This window comes from Bombus affinis, chromosome 18 (genome assembly GCF_024516045.1).
Source record: "Bombus affinis isolate iyBomAffi1 chromosome 18, iyBomAffi1.2, whole genome shotgun sequence".
NCBI lineage: Eukaryota > Metazoa > Arthropoda > Insecta > Hymenoptera > Apidae > Bombus > Bombus affinis.
The window spans coordinates 2,672,389-2,687,940 of NC_066361.1; the positions used below are offsets into that span (position 1 = coordinate 2,672,389).

At 44.5% G+C, this 15,552-nt stretch overlaps 1 protein-coding gene across 6 annotated transcripts in view; it reads left to right on the forward strand.

Moving 5' to 3' along the window:
• Positions 1-15,552, forward strand: part of LOC126926602 (uncharacterized) — a 259,088-nt gene that overhangs the window by 136,226 nt on the left and 107,310 nt on the right. For 5 of the 6 annotated variants that reach the window (XM_050742980.1, XM_050742981.1, XM_050742983.1 and 2 more), the window contains one exon: positions 3,390-3,422. The exons of the other annotated variant lie outside the window; for it this stretch is intronic. In XM_050742980.1, coding sequence (XP_050598937.1) covers positions 3,390-3,422 — 33 coding nt within the window. The remainder of the gene's footprint in view (positions 1-3,389; positions 3,423-15,552) is intronic. 6 annotated transcript variants of the gene reach the window in all.

Sequence of the window (15,552 nt, forward strand, 5' to 3'; positions counted from 1 at the left end):
GTCCCCGGACACGGTAACTTCTGGCGAGTAGTCTAGAGGAGCGATAAGGGTCGCGCGGCGTGAAAATTCCACAAGGCTGCGAGACGGCGCGCGAGCACCGTGCGTTTTCCCCTTTATGTTTTAGTTTCAGTCTGATAAATTGTTTACTCGTCCAAGGAAAGTTTCAAAGTGACCTCGCCATCCCCTTGTCTCTTGGCGACATCATAATGACCGGCGCGATGCTCTTTTTCTGCCGCGTCGGACAGCCGCGACCGTGTCGTTTGGTCGAGAAACTCCGTTCCAGTTTGCTCGAAAAAAAGAAGAAGAAATTTGCGGTGGAAAGTTTCCGCCGTGAAAGGCACCGTTAAGCAAATCCTCTGGTAGAACTGGGCCAATTTGCTGCGGTTATACGTAATACCCGTGCTTGTGGCACGGACTGCCTTCGTAAGTATACCGTCTAGAAAACGAATACGAATAATGGAAAAGGGATCTGTCACTTTCCATTTACCGGTGCAAAGTTATCCATCGCAAGATTAGTTACGTTCAGATAGTGTGCAGCGAGAGGAGAAGACGGATAGGCGGATGAACGTGGGCTTTATCTTATTTCTCGTAGATACAGTACAATTATTTATAATCATAGCCGCGACTATCGGTCGAAAGTTTCATACCTAAACTCATCCTGGCAAATAGGATCACATTATATTAGTAAGAGGCGACGGTAAGCGAGAAAGAGAAGTAGTTTGTCAACTATTTTCTAATCTTCGCAAAGTATTACTTTGTGCTCGTGGTACTCAGCTATCGACACTCGCTAACGTTCGACAGAAATAAAAAGTGAGTCGCGTTGCTCGACTATAAAATCTAACGGAAAATTGGCGATTGGCAAAGAGGAAAATCGTGGCGAAGCATTATGGGGGCAGTCGCGACTGCAAGGACGAAATATCGGGACGGAGAGAAATACAGAGGCCGACAGAATTAATATTTCATAGGTAGAAAAACAATAACGCGAATGGCAACGTGAACCCGGTCGGATCGAGCAGATTTAATTCCTTAAAAGCTAGTGCATTTCGAGATCCTGCTTTTACCCGGCATGTCGTGCATCCATTTGCTTTACGCGGGTACGCGAGAGGAGCCGTCGCGAATGAAAGATAACGAGAGGCAGAGCCGCGCAGGCCACGGAATAAATTTTCCTAATAAAAATTTGTCGGTCCACGCTTCACCAGCGCGGATCTAGCGCCGTCACGATTGTGAACGTTTCAAGAGAAAGCTGAAAAACCGTCGAGTAGCTCTTTGTTTAAAGAAACGAAGCGCGAATACGAACTGCTACTCTTTTCAGTCTCGTTCCTTTATTTTATTTAATTGATTTCGAATAAATATAATTTCGGACTATTGATAGCGCGCGCGCGCACACACACATGTTGATTAATTTTTCAATGCGCGTAATCGCGCCGTTAAAAAATTGAACAGATCCATCTTCTTTGGTGGTGAGTATAAATAATAAGTGTGATCATTTACGAGGCCGCCATGCGAATCGTTATTAATGGACTTTCAGTAAAAGCAACGCTCTTTTTATATCACCCTGATATAAATCGCTTCATTCCCACTATGAGGGCTATAAGCTATAAATAATTTGGTGGCCGAGGTTTTTCAACCCCCTCTACGTACGCTGGTTGGTAATCCTCCGTATTTAAGCTCTATCTATCGGGTCAATGAGAACGCATCGACTGGTGATTCTATCACGAGCTCGAGCCAACGGTCGCGCAAATTTATTCCTTATCTGGACGCGCTACTCCAGGAATCGAGTAAAACGTGGCATCGATTAATTCGGATATTCCTTGCCTTTCTAGCGAAATCGCGAGGGAAGCGAAATACTTGCAGAGTATTACCTCGTTAATAGACGTATGTTCTGCTGCTACGACTATTAACGACGTAGATATTCCGAGAATTGCCGGCTATTATCTCTGTTTCTAAATCCATGGACCTCAGGAATTTGATTAAAGTAATACAATATTCCTTAAATTTAATTCCTTAAATTATTCGTTAAAAATATTCTATCTAGTATTTGTACATTTTTCCAGACACGTTGATTGAAATATTTAAAGTTACCCGCGATATTTTCACCTCTTTAAGTAAGGTTATATCGAACAATCTGTTACAATTAGACGAAGAGAAAGAAAGACGAGGCAAAGAAAGTGGTAAAAAGAATTTCAGTTTTCCTGAATTTCAAGATGGTAACCAGGACATTTTAACTAGGAAATATAGAATTGCGGAGTAAAGAATATAATCTTCCTATTTTGACGACTCACTGCTAATCGAGGCAATAACGAAAGTAGCTTTCGGGCGAGAATGACAGAGTTTCGCACGCCAGATCTCTGTCTGTCCAGTACGGTCGTGTCTACTGCACCACGGATAAAGGATCGCGGCGCGGCGCGTAAATAATAGAAAGAGTTGGTTGACAAAAATTCCTGGAAACTGCCGAAACGAGCGACGCTCTCGTTCCGGAGAGAAACGTGGCTGCGCACCAAGTTCTAGAAAATGACGCTGACCGTGGCGATGCACTCTGATGAAACGTACAATATACGTATACGTGTATAGATGCGTTCGGTGAAGAGAGATCACGCGGCAGAAACATTTAATTCTGTTTGCGGCGAGCGTAGAATAACGCTGGTGCCAGAATAGAAGATCGGAGACAAATGGTGGCGCGCATACTTAGCGAGCACTTGACTGTGACAAACTACTCGGCATATACACAGTGGGAGAGGACTCGGTGGAAACGTGGCCTCATACCGAAACCCGCAACTCGCGACAACGACAGAACCAACCGAACCTCGAACAGGGCGAAAGAGAAAGAGAGTGTAGCGTTGTTCGTAAATTGTGCTCCGCGGAATGTCGAGTCGTCGTCGGGCTTCCGCGCCGTGGTTTTAAACCCTTGCGGATTGCCAGGATGAGAACGAAGAGGAGAACGTGACGGCAACGTTCGACGACGACGACAACGACGACGGCGGCCAATGCACCGGAGTAAATGAGAATTTTACTACTTCGATATTGCTGACGCTCGCTGACTACTTTTTTCTACCAGATTACTACTGTTATCTGATCACGGTTAGACGTTGATACATCGGACGATGGTCCTTAGGTTTTGTGTCGTGCCTAATGTTTCATCCGAGTTTCAAAGATAGGGTTCTCTGTTTTGTCGTAACGAGAGAGCGCGGGTATTCCTGTGTTTATGACGAAATTGAAATATGCAAAATATATAATCTAGCCCTTGTAATATTTAGTAGATGAAATAAGTCTCTATCTATATTCCATTTATTTAGCCATATTCATAAAAATATAACTTTTTCTAAATAAACATCTATGTTTATCCATTTGAAGTTTATACTGAAGCGTATAATTATCTTTGTTTCAGGTAGGTGGACATTCACATCGAGTAACAATTACTTGGAGTAAGTAATCCAGATCTCGATTATCCATAAAAAGATAGATGCGACTATTTTTAAACATTTAGATTTACACGATTTTCTAATTTTCTCTGGAAGATTAATTATCGAATATAAAAAAAAAAATGACGCGAATCGAATCGTTCCGATTAGCGGCGATAATCATAGTCTAATGCTCGGCGATCACGGGCAGATCATTCGAAAGGCAAACAATTTCGCGGCGTGTTGCGCGTTTACATCGATGCCAGGCGGCGGTAGGGAAAAGGAAGATGCGGACGGTTCATGAATATTCCGCGGGACTCGACTGTTCTTTCGTGCTCGGCCATTTTTCAAACGGTCGAGACAAAGTATTTTGGTAGGATGCCAGGAACGATGGAAAGGAACCGAGCTACGTGCTTATCCTTCGAGGATCTCTGATTTCTCGCTCATTATCGACGTGTAGTTTGTTAGTCCCTTTGATTCCCTGTCTACAAGAGGAACGAAGATGAATTGCGAATTAGGATAGAACCGTATCTACCATTTTCGAGTGTAAAGGATGTTCGTTTGGAAGCGATTAGTCTGTCGAGAGAAAGCAGAAAATCTCCTTATCCCATTGGCAATCGGTTATCCATTTTTATTTCTACTTTAATAATTTTCTATATCGTTAAAACACGGTGGAGTTTTATTTTCTATCGCTTTTTATTTCTATTACTATCGCTATATAACCCTTTCGTACAGGGTTTGGTTACGAATCTTTTGTGGGTGACAATGTTCCATTAATTACATCTGAAGGAGGATTGTAAGCGGATGAAGTCTGTCAGACCGGGATATCATGCAATTTATTTGCCATCTGTTGGAAATAAGAATACGAAACTAAAATTGTATGGAGAAATTTTAATTTTCAACTAGGATGCCCAGTTGTCCTAAGTTCATTTCGTTCTTGGATAAATCAATCATAGTGCGATAGTTTCGTTTCTATTCAATCTTCCGTGTTAAAATCCTCGATTTCCCATTTTTATCTCTTATCAAGTGCTATTGTAAATAATTACTCCTAAGGATTATTTGAAACCACTATTGCTATAGTGACTGCGTGTATCGGATTATCAAGATGAAAAGCTTAACGATCTCTATCGTTCGTCCGTTCCTGTAATATCGAATTAGGGGAAAGGGTCTACTCAATATGAAACTAAATAAAACATCACAGAGATTCGAAAACAATTTACGATCCAATCTATAAGAATTATGCTTGACATGCCAGGCACAGTGGTTTTCGAAGCGACAAATGGAAGCAGAGTGAATCGCATGATGTTTTCAAGCAGAGGGATGCAGTCGATGAGTACCGGTGATTTTGTTTCACTGATGGCAATTTTCCACGAACGACAACGTTCGTTACATTTTCACGTTTTTGTTACGTTCTTCGTTACGTTTTCACAAAACGCGACGGGCTGTTATTCGTAATATCCTGACTGTTAAATTGAACATAGTGATCCGTTTCCTCCTTTGATTCGTTGAAAGATTTATGGAATAACGTTTAGAACGATTTGCATAGATCACAATTGAACAATCGTGTGTCAGAATTAACCGTTTCTATAATCGGAATTGTAATTTTATTATTATCGTGCGGGATATCACGCGAGTTTTACGGATTCGCTTCTAAACGATGTAGCATTCAATGGCCGAAGAGGGTTAATCGTTCGTTGGAAAAGCGTTGAAAAGCCGGTGACCGAATTAGTCGTTACACGTCATTAAGTATCAGAGTTGGCGCAGCAGCGATCGCGTACACAGCTACGCCTATCACAAAATACGTGTTTCACAAAGAAACAATGCTTGTTAAAGCTTTAAAGCACAATAATCAAGACAATTTGTTATAATGTTTCTCGATTACATGTTCAACCTGCACTTTACGAGAAATTAATCTTCGTTTCTAAAGAAATCTTTATCTTCGCTCAAAGAAATGATCAAGGATTCGATATGTTAGAATTTCAAGCTTCGGCCAAAAAATTGAAAATTGAAATTCCAAGTTTATAGTTTTATGATTCTGATTAGCGGATAAGAAATTTTAGAACGAAACATTTCCGAAATTTCCGAAGATCTTTCAATTTACAGATTACATATTTCAGATTCCAGGTGGAAATTTGGAAATTTCTAATCGAAAAAATAAATACATATCGATTATTTCGTGCTGCAAATCTGCAAGCTTTCAGAGCGAAAGGTTTGAAAATCGACGTGAATATTCTGTTTATTAAATCTAATTCGAATTTCGAGCGGCAATTTGCAGGAGCGCGGGACAACCGGTCGTTCGTTAATCGTTTGACAGACGGGGCTTCTGATTATTATTATATTTATCGCGCAGCTTGGCCGGACGACGAGTTTTTAATTCGCGCATCCGATTCACCGGCATTGTGTTGGCCACGGCGCTGGCTCCGTGGTTGGGATTTTTGTTTTTGTTTCCCTTCCTCTGGTCACTCTCTTTGCCCTGCTATTTTTATGCACGGCCATTTAGCGAGGAAATTTGTCGGACGGTGAAATATCTCTTTTGTCCTGGCGGTGCGACAGGCGGCTCTCGATTATTTTGCCATCGCCCCGCCAGCGATGCTCGCACAACGAAAATCTCTCTGATCCGCGTCGCTCGGATCTCTCTTCCTTTCCGCGCTTTCCGCGTTTTCCGTTCGTCGCCTCGGCCACGCGTTTTTCCACGGCCCACTGAAAAACTCCGCTTGCCCGTTTCGGGAACGCGAGAGCGCGGCCGAGCCTCGCAGTTGCCTCTGTTTGCTCCGTGTTTTTCTCTGCGTAGGATCGGCTTTCCAATTAACTCGCGCCACTCCAATATAATATTCATTTTTGTAAATTAATATCGCCCCGCGTCAAAAATATTGTATCGATATCTTCTTATTATCCTTCTTTTAGAGAGATAAGCGTAGTTATTTCAAGAAGAGTGACACAGAGCTATATCATAGCTCTGAATATCATAGCATAGAATAAGCTTCGACGTTAAAGTTTGCACGGAGCGATTCAATTTATGTCATATTAAGAGACACTATTAGGTTTTAATGCTTAGGTAATAAAAGAATGAGAAGATATCGTGTACTTTAGGTAGCAGGAAAATATGCCGGAAAAGAGGAAATCCGTAGAGATATCGTGTTTAACTATTCGAACTTAACTCTTATCCTTTACTAATAATTATTACAAATAATTATTACAAATAACTGCTCTATCAATATTTCTTATCTGTTAACTAACCACGAAGCGGGTCTCGAATTCGATGGGAAAACGCCGGTTCTCTTAGTGGAGCGCGCTTAATTCCGCTGTTTATATTCGGCACGGTTGGCTCGTTTATTTATATTCATCCCTCTTAAGGCAGCGTTGTTGCAGCCGCTAATAAATTTATATCGATCGCAGGCCGGTCGAGGTCGTCGGAGGCCTCGGCAAAGGCGAGGCAAGTGGGAATTCGCAGGTTACAGGCAACGCTACGTTCCACGTGGCCGGATCAATCTAAATTCGCATTATTGCCGAGAAGCTAGCTGCGATACACCGTACGATCCGACACCTAATACGGGTAATTCCGGTTTATTAGGCCGAACCGCATTAGGTTTCCGGTTTATTAGCTCGGAACCGAGCCTCCGCGTCCATCGTTCTCAACGGGAGCTCGTTCTCGCGCTCTCGCGTTCATCGATTCGGCTACCTCCGCTTGCCGCGGCCGCGTTGTCCCGGTTTACTTCATTAATTCGACCGTTCTAGTTTCGAACGCCCTTCTCCGTCGTCTTCGCCTCCTCGTCGACTCCGCTTTCGCGGGCTCAAGTGCTCCTTTGAAACCGAGACAAATCGGATTCCGCGGCGGGACACCGGTAGTTGGTGAACTTTTGCAGCATCGCCTCACCGAGCACACGCGCTCTTTCCCGTTTCCTGTTAGGCTGCCGTGTCGCGGTATTTTCGCCATCAGGCGTATTTCGCCACATGCACAGTTTCGCGGCGCCATCGTCAGAGCGGCCCTGTTTATCGTTCGTGGCAAGCTTATACTGCTGCTGCGACCGTCTATAAACGAGTAAGAGGCAAAACCATAGAGCAAAGGAGTACGCGTTCCGTGTCGGTTATGTCGCGTTCCCATCCGACAGCGACAGTGTATTTAACGGCAGAATTTTCCTGTTCGAAGAACTTTGTACTTTACCTTTGCGTAAGTGTCGATAGAGATACTTTCGTCGCTTTTACATAAAGAGCATTTTTTTTTGTTCAACTCCTCGACCCAGCGAAGACTGGAATACATTATTTTATAGCGAAGGCCGAATGTTCTTACCTCTGTGTGATAATTGAATCTGGATAAGAGGTAAGATCATTCGTATCTTGATAATTTGATGCAGTTGTGATTTGAGATAAAAGTGATCTAGTTTTCGTTGACGCTACTAGAGACAAACTAGGTAAAAAACCGAATTACATGCAACAGCGTGTTTATACTTCAAGGCAAACTCTTTTCTTTTTTTCGTCTATCCTCGTTTTAGTCCGATGAATTTTTCAATTAACTCAAGGCGGCCGGTCGAAATCGAAGGCGAAGAAGCGCGATGGATCGGATATTAACCGGAAATCGAACGCGTCCGCCTTCACAGCAACAACATTTCCTTGGGATTTCTTATTTTAATTATTTTAGAGGTAACGTTCTTCTCGCGTGTAGACTCGTTCAATTGTTTCAACGAACACGAAACATAGCAGGATTGGTGTGCGTTCGACCGTGACAGAAGAACGGCATGTTGATTACACGTTGATACATTGAAAGATGAGTTATCACGGCGGTGGTTGCATCTTGACGCTTAAATAAATGGACGATGGCGGGCATAGCGAACCAAATTTTCGCTTAAAAATTATTGGAATTTATTTAACTTGGAGCTAGAACGAACGACGCGACTACGCGAATCCCTTATCCGAATTCCTTAACGCGATATAAGAAGGGGAAAAATTCAAAGTTAGGAAATCACAAGGTTTACCGTGAAACGGGTGCTCTGGTACAGCCAGCACGATACACGAAATAAGACGCGCGAGGCGGCCGACTTTGAATTTTCCGTAGGACGGCCGACGATTCGGTGGTGCCTTTGATCGCAGAACGGAGACGTCCTTTCTTCTTCCAGAACAGCAGAGCGATTTAGGCCCTCGAGCGTTCCCGAAATTCCAGAAGGAATTGCTCGTCTCCCGTTCCTCCTTCTGCCTCGTTTCTTCCCGGTAACTCATAACGAAATGACAGAGTGACTCGTCACCAGCGATTCTCCTCTTCTCCCTTTACCGCTCAGTTCGCCTTTCTGCCTCCTTATTTCGCTCTCGTTTCGTTCTTCGCCTGCTCTCTCCTTCTCTCTCGTTTTCTCCTCGATCAAGAGGAACCTAATGCTCGAAACGCGGCGCAAGTCTCAAGAATCGTACAAAGGCGTCGCCGTTGAGAGAACGATTCTTCGCTCGGGCCGCAATTTACGTCGCGACAAGTAATTGCGAACAGCCGAACAACTTGGTATCGATGTCTAGCTACTGGTCTTCGTTGGAGAAAGTACTTAGATGGTCGGATCACCGTGGCGCACATTTATTCGCATTGCTCGCGCGCTTTTCCGCTCTTCGATAGCTGCGAACTCACGATCGCGCCAAGTCCAAGGGAACTCATAAGCCACCGAAATCCTTCGCCTTGTCAGCTTTGTCAGTTTCGTTCACCTAGAAATCCAGCGATATTTCTCGCCGGTTGAAGGCTGCCCGACCCAAGTTACGCCGTCGAGCGAGATCGACAAATTGCAACGAATTGTGCAACTCCGTTTCGAAGAAGGAGCAACCGGTCGGCCCGAGTTTCTTAAGCGCAACGAATTTGCTCGGCTAAACAAACTTTCGACGAGCGAGTGCTTTAAAACTGTGCGACTAACGCTTTTTCCATGTCCGTGTATTTCTTTAACGATGATGCGCTCTCGTTTGTTTTCCTTTCGAAAATGATGTTTTATTGATTCTTCTCACAGAGGTTACACAGCAATTCGATGTCCAAGGATTAATTTGGTCAACGATCAAACGGATTATATTTGCTTTCTAGTCGCAGTATTCGAAATTAAAACAATTACATCGTTTCTTCTGTCGGTGCGAGCTTTTAAAATCGATTTACGACAGCGGTGTTTCTTTTATGCAAATCTTTCCGTTCACATTTAATTTGACGTAGGATATATTTAACCGTTATCCGACCCTCCTCAAAATAAGAATGGTGACACGCGATTAATTCCGTTTTCCAAGCAGTCGGTGAACGTCCCGCTCCCGTTCACTAAATTTACCAAACGTTCGTCTTCCTTTCGTCGTGTTTTTTCGGACAGCCGGTATTTTTAGCCTTGGTAACAATAACCGGCGTTGACCGTTTTTCGTTTAGGGGACCTTAATCTTAAACGTCAAACCGTGTTTAAAATACCACGCGGGATTTATTCTCGGGAATGTTCATTTCTCTGTTTGAGTCGCTCCACCAATGGTAATGTTATATATAATTTAAATCCTTAGTCACCGTATTTTCTTCTTTTTCTCTGAGCGTTAGTGAGCGTTAGAACGGTTGTTCTTGCTGCTGCTGAAAGCTTGTTATTCTTTGTCAATTAGGCTAAACCTACCGCAAACCTTGGAAGAAAAGTCACGTTTCAAAGAGAGGAAATAGCTTAAAAGAGTCTGTACATGAAATAGATCTTCAGCCAATGTAATCTTCCCCTTCTGTTTCTCAATGTCCCATTTCTCCATTACTCTTTGCTCTTTATTTCCATTGTCGGTAGTTGCTACCTCGTACGAACGCTGCTTTTGAGCACTTTGGCCCTGCCACCCCTTAACAACCGTAACTCTCTGCCTGCTTCGAAACAACATCCCATTTTTCGTTCTACTTAAAACTCGCGTACGTGCGCCGTCTACGTTCGGTTCGGGTAACCAACATTGTACTTTTTTCTCTTTGCGTTTCCTCGTCGCGTACAAACGCGAAAATTGCACGAGACGCTGGTACGCCGTAAAAGTCCGCAAAAGTAAATGCCGCGAGTCGTTCTCGAATTGCGAAATCACGACCCTCTGGTGCACATTTTGTTGATGTGAAAAACGTTGAAAAATCACGCATCGAATACCGATGAGATACCTAAGATAGAAACTTGCTTTTGAAACGAGATCGACGTAAGAGAATAAAGGAAGTAGCGATGATTATATTTAGCTAATCGCCGGGATGCAGTAAAATCTGGCACTCGAACGTTACGATAGCGAGGTTTTGCGATTATTGGACAATCTGTAGGACGCGTTTACAACACAGTCAAGTACAAAAGCTACTAAAGTTCGGAACAAGAACGTTAACCGGGAAAGGAATATCGCGATGGCGCCCAGGCGAACGAGATAGTCGGGGCCGAAATGGCCCCTTCGTGGCGAAATCGGAACAAGATGGTCGAACATATCTCCACCGGTTAACAGGAGGAGGCGAGCTGGTCGTTTTGGTAGCTTTAACACAGAGACTCGAGTATTCGTCGCCGCGGCGCTTCGCCCCTTGCTATTTTTGCCCGCCAAAAACAATGCGATTTATCGTATCGTCAGGCGCCGAGACACGTTTCGAATTCTCAGACGCGTCTTTTTCTCTTCCGTGCATCTTGCTTTTACCGTTGGAATTTGGCGTAAGCAAGGACCGGCGATAAATCGTATTTTTCGTTTCAACGTTGTTAGAAATGAATGTGACGTTTACAAACGATCGATCGATAGATTATTCGCAGATTCCTTGTCTTTTTTTTCTTTTTTTTTTTTCTTTTGAACAGGAAGAATCTTTGTCCTAGTTTATACCGCTTGTTTGTATTTGGTACACAGAGAGGAATGGAATTAGCCGAATGACTAACTGAGAATTGTAGTTTACCAGGAGATTGCTCTAATCGCCTGAGTTATGGGCATTGCTTGCTCACGAGGGATTCTTTCTCCCTGGGCCTAATAATCCAAACAATCGCCGCCTACGAATGCCTCTAGTTTTCTCAACTAAGATTTATCGACGTCGAGGGAGCGAAAGAAGGAAAAGTTTCGAAAGAATGTAACCAGATGATACGAATGGAAAACAAAATTCGGCCTATGGAACGGTTAGAGCACGGAAGATCCTGCGATCGTTTCTCGCGCAAGAGAACAGTTTATGTATCGACGGTGCGAGAGGATTGAAACATTCACGGACGGCGCAAGAATCACGAGGTGGTCGGGCGTTATCGGGAGGCTATCTAGAAATTCGAACACGGCCGGTGAATATTTCAATCGAATACCGAATATCCTTCGCCTCGATTTACCGTGTACGCGTTCCTGAAGGAATTTTAAAAATTCAGAGGACGTGCCGCCCCGCTGGGGCCGTTGCGGGGAAGGGGCGGCAGAGCTCGTCGCTTTTCAAGCTGCCCTCTCGACCGGGTCTCGAGTATCGATTCGACGAGGGCGCCGGTGGCAACGAGCGCTTTAATTAGGCTGTTACGTGATCAACGATGAAGAACATGCGAAGATGCCTGCTTAAAACGCGAAACCAAGTTTCACTGTCGAAGCGCCAGCCAGCCACTTGCCAGTCGTGCGCTCTCATACTCTTCGTTTACAAACGGTCTAGCTTAAATTGCCGAATCGCGCCAACTTTCAGCCAAAGATTTTCTTACTATGCCGACCGTGTTTCACGGTTTACCGATGATACTCAACTTACGTATCTACATAATCGTGCGTTTGATGAGCGCTTTCATTGCAATTCCCTTTTCTTATTTACGTTGATTTTGTTTGTACGTATTTTCCCATTGACTTTTATTATATCTTTGAATACAAATTACGCGTATTTATCGTTACGGAAAATGGGGAAACTTGGAATAAAGCGAATCTCTGTTTAATCTGATTGTCCTATAGAGCGGTTCGATCGAATTCATCGTCGCAATAAGATATAACAAAACGAGTGATAAGCTGTGCATCTGGCACGTAAGCGTACGTCGGAGATGGATAATTCAGAGGAAGGGAGCGTTTCTAATCGATGCATGGTTCGAACGCGAGACTTCACGGCGGAGATTGCGTTGTTAGCGTTGTTCCAAGACGGACGATCGTGTTTTTCACGGTGGTCCACATGCGGAGTCTGGGCTACCGGCTAGAAAGACGTACGACGTGGGTCGAGCAGGACTATACGGGCGTCCGCGCCTCTCCCAGTCACTATTATTAGTCCTAATAGACCGTATGTCACAGGGAATACCTCGCCGCGCTGCTCTCTTGTTCGCGGTGCCGCCCGGAACGACCGTTTTAAGGAGGAGGACTGCCAGAGAAATAACTACGCTCCGGGCTCTAATAAATCGGGCCGCGAGCACCCTCCGTGAAATACCGATGAAACGCCGTAAACTTAAAGACGCGCACGGAGATTCCAAAGAATTTAACCTGTTCGTTCTCGAAATGTAATCTTGAATTAGGCATTAAGAATTTTTAATAGTTGGAGGCTGTCGCAGATGAAATTTCGCACCTCGTGCGAATTTTCTTTTAATGGACCAGTGAATGAGCGCAATGGCAATGTTACTATTTGTTGCCATAATATTGTTATAATGTTGCTATAATGTTGCTATAATTTTGCACACACCTGGTAAGGAAAAAGTATTATAATGGGAAATTATAAAATTCCATTTGATTAATTGTGGTCAACTTTTTAATTAATAAAGGCTATAGTGCGATAAATTTTCACCTGTGATAATCTCTAGAGATTAATGTAATCTAGAATTAGAAATCGACAGTTATTAATTTAATAATAGCATTTTGCGAAGATTCATACGTATACATAGGCAACAACTATTCTATTGTATCTTGGAGATATTTACATAGATCGTAGGGGATAGGCCGCGAAATATTTCGTTAAAGTGCCGTGTCGCGTTAACGTCGATCGAGGTTTCTCAACGTATTCCTAACTCCATTAAAGCGTCTCGGTGTTCTTTGAAAGTGCTTTGCATAAAGTAGAAGTCGTCCCTCGTAATGATGATCGGCATTACCAAGCGTCCTACCAAGAATTTCGTCAAGTTATATTTGATTTAATTAGCGGATATGAGGTTATAAATCGTGGAAACGAGAAACGTCGGCCTTAATAAGTGCCTGTATTAAGTAAGTGCCACGGTATTATTCAGCGTCCTTTCTTCACTCCGTGAACCGTGAGACAATGCCCGGGAAATCGTTTGTAAAGTAAATTCCATGTAAAATAGAGGCGTTCGGTCCTCGTCATATTTGCCGATCTACGATCGACTGGTCGAATAATCGCGCGAAACGCGATTAGACCTTGAAAACGATCGAACGCGAGATTTTACTTATCTCGCCTTATATTCAAATCTGCCACGATCGCTTAGAAAATCAGCGAGAGATCGTTTTACAGAGAAACGACATGGATAAAGCGCAAGACGCTTCGAGGGGCGAATAAAAGCGTGCGTTTAATACTATCGAGATTATCGACGTACGTAATCGATCCCCGACTTTAATAAGAAAAACCTCGATATCCCCGAGTATTGACTCCTACTTTCCATTATCCTCGTAGTTCGGGCTCGCAAATCACGATTTAAATTATTCCCGCGTATCGTTACTCTGGTAGGAGCGGAGCCATTGCAATTTCTCACGTCTTCGGATTAGCGTAGGTGCCACGCCCGGCCAAGTCGAATCTTCTCGGGCAAAACACAATTATTAATCTTGAAGCGACCAGACCGCGACATCTCCGTCGCGAATCTCGTATCCGGCACGTTCTCGTTGCCCCTCTCCTCCCTTCCGTCCCTCGCACCAGCGATTCGTCATCGAAACCAGCTCTTCTCGAACTCGTGATAATTCCGAAACGGCGTCGGCGTCGTTGGTGTCGGTCTAGGTGTCGCGACTGGCCCCGCGTACCGGCGGAACGTCGTCGTGGACACACCGCGAATCCGACATTATCGTTGCATGATTTACGCGGCTCCGTTTCACGGTTCGCCGCCAGCACCGCTTTCGTGAAAATTTAATGGGAGGGCGAGCGGCGGTCTAATAAGGGCGGGCGGATAACTTACACGTGCCGCTGAGCATTCCGTGCACGCGACCGCGGAAATAGATACGCGTACGCGCGAAAACGCTCACGAACGTTCGTAGAGCCGCCACGCGAATACCGATAACTGCACACGTGCACAGGACGTTGCAACGATTACGCTGCAGCCTCCGAACGTGTTCGTGTATCGCGTTTCCTCTACGTCTCTACAACACGAGTTTCCCTTACGGTACGGCAGTACCGTCGATACGTGGAACAAGTGCGTACCGCACAGAGTCTAGATGGAGGTTCATTTAGTTTAGTGCACCCTCTTAAGTTTAATGACGTTTCCCTTTGTTAAAAAGGCACATAAAGGAGCCAGAAAGTTCCAAAGCTGGCTAAATATAACTTTACCGCCGACCAACACGAGGCTTCGATTCTTCTTTCAGTCGCGTTACGAGCACCATCTCCCTTGGCTTTTTCAATTTTACCACCCTCGAGTCGATGTGCTCGTGATATTTTCGCTTTGTGTATAACGCGATGGGACGCTTTGTCACATTGTATTTCATTGTTAGCGGATGGCCGAAAGTCTTACTGGAATCGTTCGGGAAGGGTCTCAGACGACGAAGGCTAGGCCTAATTCGGGAACGAACAATTTTCAAACAGCTTATGCGAGCAGACGTTCGATATGTAAATGAGAAGACGGGGCGGAAGAGGAAGGGGACGCGGGTGTCCCCGTGTCTCGTAACGATAGATTTCGGGCTGCGAGTCGTCGCTCCCCATGTTCTTCTTCCGCCCTTCTCCGTTAAACGCCTAACCACAACGCGACGTAGCCGCTACACGGGATTACAGCGTGTAAGAGGGTGGCTGGGAAACCCTCGTGAAAGCTCGACGGGTGATAAATAATCAGATTAATGAAAAATATTTCTTCGCCGCATCTCGCGACCCTTCGCCAAGCGAAGAAGCCGTCGCGCCGGGTTCCGATCTACACCTGATCCTCGAGGGAGCGTGTTTACGTTCGCTCCGACGCTAAGAGCTTTGTCGTTTTAGCGATTCACAACGATGCGACGCTTGAAATTCCCTCTCGAAAGACGGCGGATGTGTTCTCGGACGAGAATGGTTCGCCATGAATGACCGTGACGAATCGCCAAACGATTTACGAGATAGAAATTAACGACGCATATACCGCTAACTCCAAGAATCTCTCGGACGGCC